General features: G+C 40.0%; 1 protein-coding gene across 1 annotated transcript in view; it reads right to left on the bottom strand.

The window, feature by feature from the left end:
* Positions 1 to 2300: 2300 nt before the first annotated feature.
* LOC104539185 (glypican-6-like) overlaps positions 2301 to 5714 on the bottom strand; it is a gene marked incomplete at its 5' end in the record, with an annotated part of 9589 nt that continues 6175 nt past the window's right edge. Inside the window, 2 exons of the mRNA XM_010182652.1 lie at positions 2301 to 2503; positions 2948 to 3123. Of these exons, the coding sequence (XP_010180954.1) occupies positions 2301 to 2503; positions 2948 to 3123 (379 nt within the window). The remainder of the gene's footprint in view (positions 2504 to 2947; positions 3124 to 5714) is intronic.

Below are 5714 nucleotides of genomic sequence, written 5' to 3'. Positions count from 1 at the left end.
AGATCCTCTGATTGGTACCTGCTGTACCAGGGCCAATGAAAAAGCCTGTGAGGGTTGGCTTAATCTCTGCTGTTGAACTTCCTGAAGGCATTAAATGCTGAATCACAAGATCCATTCCTGAGGGAACCATCAGAGCAGCAGAAAGTGCTGCTACGGCAGGTGTAGGACGTGTGTGGTTTGAACACCCAGCCAGCGGCTCCTGCATGCCAGGCTGGGCCCAGAAGAATAGATCATTATACTTTGAAGTAAACAGACAAAGGGGAGAAAAAAAGAATGGAATACAAGTGGCTCGAAACCTATGCTTTTTGTTATTAGACATACTACATAGATACTTTGTAAATACTTTTTGGTAAAAGTGCTTAGAGTATACTTTATCCTAACGTGCTGTGTGTTTTCTACTTTAATTTCATGCCTAAATCGATAGCTAATTATAATTTGACACAAAAAAGAGATTGCAATGGATATGATCTACCTGCTCTGCTGTTAAACTGTAATATGGTTGGCTGTCTTCACAGTGTTTCCACAATTTGTCTATAACCATTTCCAGAGACACCGTAAGAATCAGGAAATCAATTTCTGATGAATCATTTCAATACCACGCAGAATTGTCCCAGAAGCCCTTTGTCTGTGGCTGATGGAAGAGGGAAGGTTTTGATGTCTAATTGTTGACACCCATTTGTCCAGGATTTAAACAGCTTCCATCGTGGGTCTCATGACCAGCTGCAAACTAGGGAAACTCTATCCAGGACCATGGTCATTTAGGCAATGCACACTAAAGCAATGTATCCTTGAAGAATCTGAGAGTACAATTGCCATCACAAATAACATCCGTGTCCTTCTCTAGGCGTACCACACAAACTCACGTGCCCCCCACAAATACACACATATGAGAGAGGTTTTCTCCCCCACCCTGCAAACCTGTTAAGAAATGGACAACTGGATATGTAAAAATTCTCTTCTTTGATTTTCGTGCCCACCAGTCATTAAAGGGTTACTTTTCAGAGCAGCACAAAAAAAGAAGAGCTGGTTGACCAAATATTATTTTTCTTACAAAGAAGTGTCAACCCTGAGCTTGTAATTAAGAAGTTAAAATCTGTGATTTATATATATTTATATATATAAAAATAGATGATCATACTAAGACTAAAAAAGTGAAAGAAATCTCCATGTCAGTACCATATATTTGTTTGTTCTGAAATTTTGTAGAAGAAATCCTTGTGATACTGAAATTAACTGATATGAAAGATGTAGTTAGATGTGAAATACACTATTGATCCAGTCGAGGTTAGTCCATTAGAGAATTGCCGTCTTGGTAGAATAATGAACATAGTAGCAGAAAGTCCTAATCGGTGTCAGAACATTGACAAAAGGAAAGAGATTATATCGCAAGAGATTAATTTCTGTCCAAACCCTTGAGGGAAGATTTGTCAGGAGCGTTATTTAGCATTACCACCACGGCTGATGGTGAGCTAAGTGGAAATCTGTGCCAATTGTATAACATGGATAGATACTAAAAAGAAGCTACGTGAAATCGTGCTACTACTCAATTTTTAACTGGGCATTAAGATTTAAATCCTAAACAACTGTAACATGATATTCTGAAGCTAGTGGAATTACTATCATACTAAAAGATAAACTTGTTTTTCAGCTTCTCTACCTTCATACCAATCTGATGAGGTTGGCAGATGAAGTGCAAGACATTCACTGTTGAGACATACTTTAGTGTTGGTAAAAAAATTCCAGACTTCCTCCCTACAGCAATGATCATTCTTATGACCTGAATCATCCTACAGAAGTTCCTAAAGGAAACCTGGCTGTCAGTGAAGAACGGTTGCATTTTTTTTGTTCCTTTCTTGTCTTTTTAAAAATTTATTTATTTTGTTGATACTCTGTTGAAATGCAGCAGCCTTGACTCAGGCTTGATTCAGAAAGAAAACTGTTTCCTTGGTTTCTCCCCCCCTTCTCTTTTCTTGTTAGGGAAAAACACACACCGTGAGATCCTTTTACTTTTGCAGCATAAAAGGAAATGAAGCTCAGAAAGTCTCCTGTAATAAAGGTTTGAGAAAGAATTCTCTCAAGAGTGGATATCATCTTCAGAGATATCTGAAAAAAGGAAGCAGTTCAGTCTGGCACCTGGTACTCTTTGGGAAAACAAAAAAGGGAAGCAGGTTGCAGTACTGCTCTCTTCTCGTAGAAAACTGCAAGTGTTTGTGGCATGGTCCATTGTCCAAGAGTATAAGAAAAGAAGCAAGTTGGCTGTTTCTGTAGCTAAAACACAGTTTCTCCAATCAGATCCAGGATTATCTCCACTGCCTCTGCAGTACGAGACTGATGAAGATGACAAGCAACGTCTGCAGTGACCAGCTGGGCTGCGTGGATGAAGCCTCCACCTCCCTCCTGTCAGGGTCGACCGGTGGTGCTTCGGTGGTGATGAAATCAAACTCTGTGGGACAGATGTCATCTGTACAGCCGCTCCCACTGCCCGAGCCACTGGTTTCATCACCTGGCAGAAGGGACCAAAGGAAACAACATGAGGGCCATGGGTTACAGCATTTGTCCCTTTTTGCCATTTCTGTTCTACCCCACACCCTGGTGGGGATGAATACCTTGGGAATGGGGAAGTGTTAGTGGTGCTAACTTTCATTCAGTAAGGCATGCAAATGAAAGGTGCTGTGATTTAATACGGTGATTAAATGCTCTTCTGAAAAAGGAGTGAACTGCTGGCATTATGGAAAGCCCTCAGTGTCTTGATGCATTCGACATGAAAATAAGCAAGAGAAGCAAAAGAAACAAATACATAACTGGAATTTCATGGCAAAGAAAAAGATTTTTTTTAATATTGTCAGCAGCACAGAGCACAAAGATCAAAGGAAGTCATTGCAATGTAACCAATTTATAAATGTATTCCAAAAATACATTTATTTAATGACAATTAATGGTTTCTTACTTGTATCCTGGAAGTTGACATCATTTCCATTATATGCGTTCTTCAATTTGTTAGTCATGACACGTAAGGCCATGATTTGCTGCCGAATGAAGGTGTCTGGCCTTGTGATGTCCACATCTACTTCTGGATTGTTGATCTGGTTGGTCAAGCCATCGTTCATAATCTCAGGCAAGTATCTATATAGCAGGATGAATGATTAATTTAAAATGCAATAAGTTTCAGAAATAAAAGGCTGTACAGTAAATGCTGTGCTAAGCAATTTCACACTGATAATGATTATACAGTTTTTAAACAGCTCCAGTGAAACCATTTTAAAAATATGGGTTTTAATTTTACAGGCTCTAAAGGCTCTTTTTAGTAGCTCAGCTGCATGAAGAGCAGAAAGGATTTAAACTCTCCATTCTCCTAACTCTCCACATTCTCCCCAGCAAAGGCACTGGCTCTGTGAGCTATGGAAGAGGTCCACCATCCAGCAGTAAGTCAGTGCATGTTCAGATCCTCTACTGATGTGAATGGCTGCACACTAAATTAAGCAGCTAACAGTGCATTCTTCTGCTTTTATTTATTTCTGCTTAAAAAATATGAACTCCTTTGTTATATATAGCATATTTGTTGTTCTGAGATAGTTTAGAAGGCTATTTTGAGGCGTTATGGCTCTCCTTGTTTAAAGGAAGCACTCAATTAATTTTCTTCTCTGGTTTTTCTTTGCATCCCTTTTTTGACCACCACAAAAAACACCTCCAGCCTATCTCACATCCAGAGCCATAAATGGTGCTGTGAATTTACCAAACTCCAGCATTCTCTTCAATTTGGTCCTTATTCCTTACAAACAGGCTATACTTGCATTTCCCATGTGCTTTGTGCTTAACATATTTAAGGTATGGCATTTTCTATCCATTCACACATCTGAAAATTTTATTTCAGGCTCTTAGCTTATAATTTCTTACTGCAGCATTCCCTTTTCTGACCTTGGCAAATCCAGTCTTAGGCTGCTCCGCTGCAGAAATCAGCCCATGCCTCCAATCACCCTACTGTAAAAGCCTTCATCATCTTTTGTTAAATACGCACACTTTGTCCCCTGCTGCCCTCTGTACTCGGGAAACTCTCTTTGTGGGCATTTGCAAAGCCACCTTTTTTTCCTGCTTTGAATCTCTGTTAAAAATAATCTCTGCATTTTACAGCTGCTGGGCTGATAAAGGGGTGAAATTATTTCCCCGTGCTAGCATGGTATCCTGAGAAAATAGTGTATCATTGCTTCCCTGTTCTCTCTTGTATGTCTTTATTTACCTACTATCTTTGACTCATATTTAGACTGCAAGAGATTTGGTGCAGATCTACCATTGTTCATGTTCTTTATCAGGATATGAACTATTTCATAATTAGTTTGCATACCAGGCTACCCTGCTGATGTTCGTGGGACTCCTTGTGTGGGTATGTGCTCAGCCAGTACTGATAGCACAGTCTAGCCTCTTAATGGCAAACTGTCACGATGCCTATTACCAAATGTAGTTTCAGAGTATTTCACTTCACCCTCACTTGTGCCAGCCTAATTCTTAATCAACATTCAAATTTGACATTGGTGCCAGTGTTATGTTCATATTGGTCTGGAAAATAAATATATCCCTTAAAAATAAATGTGAAAGTAAGGGAGAAGAAAGGGCTTTCTCTGCTGAAGTAATGGTTAAGGGAAAATAAGTTTTGTATTGCTTCTGGAAGCTCACAAAATGATGACTGCTTTGCTGCCCCAGGGAAGGGTGTAGTCTCATCATAAGAGATACTTGCTTTGCAAGACACAACTTATTTGTCATCGGTGGCCTTTGAAAGCTTACATGAGAATAATCCTGGGAGAGTGTGAACATACAATAACAAAACATGACTGCCAAAAATACCCAGCCTCAAACTGCGTGTCCTCTTGTATCACTAGTACAGTAACAAGAAATAACAATGCTATAGGGATACCATCCAGACTCCTGTGGTATAGGCTTAAGTGCAGTGAGAATACAGAGCCTCCTCCCCTAGTACAGAGGACTGCAGACTGTAGTCTTATGAATCACCACAGATAGAAATTGGAAACAATTCTGCAGAGCTGCCTGGAGGCAGCAGGACAGAGACCCTGACACTCAGGGAAGCTCTAGGCTGCAATGGAACAGCACCTCCATCTGTCACACATCTCGACAAATGAAATGGCTGCTGTAGATGGATTACTCAGCCTAGAAGTAAATCAGCGATTTCAAGGCGCAGTTGATTAAAAAAAGTAAGAATGTAAGAATTTCTCTACCGGCTCAGAGAGGATGTCCATCTTGCCCAGTATCTTGTCCATGACAATGGCCATAGCTGTTAGCAGCTAGAAGTGTTTTGAAATTGCTGAGCATTCATGTGGATTGCTTTCCTTGTTTATGAAGGGTTGGCTGCTCTTTATTGCAAACCATCTGTGAGAAGCTATGGCTAGCTCCAAACTGCAGTTCACAGGCTTTCTTTGATTGATTTATGTTTGATTTCATCTTGTCATATTGTCAATAATAAAAGAAGAATGTACTGACTTCTTAGTAAGCTTTTGATATGGAGAGAATATGAGTTAGTTTGGAAATTTAAAGCAGATAGAGAGCGCTCTGGTGTGTGTCTTTATTGAGGTTCATATTCTGCACTGTGATTGGTGTGGATCTGGTACCCTTCTGAAGAGCATCTAACTTGAAATGGGCTGGCCCATTCAGTTGTGAGAAGTGTTTCAGGTAATCTGTCACATACCCCCTAATATCTGCCTCAGGAT

Source organism: Mesitornis unicolor, unplaced genomic scaffold, assembly GCF_000695765.1.
Source record: "Mesitornis unicolor isolate BGI_N332 unplaced genomic scaffold, ASM69576v1 scaffold53364, whole genome shotgun sequence".
Classification (NCBI taxonomy): Eukaryota; Metazoa; Chordata; class Aves; order Mesitornithiformes; family Mesitornithidae; genus Mesitornis; species Mesitornis unicolor.
The sequence above is the reverse complement of the archived record's forward strand: the minus strand, read 5'-3'. Positions and strand labels throughout refer to the sequence as shown.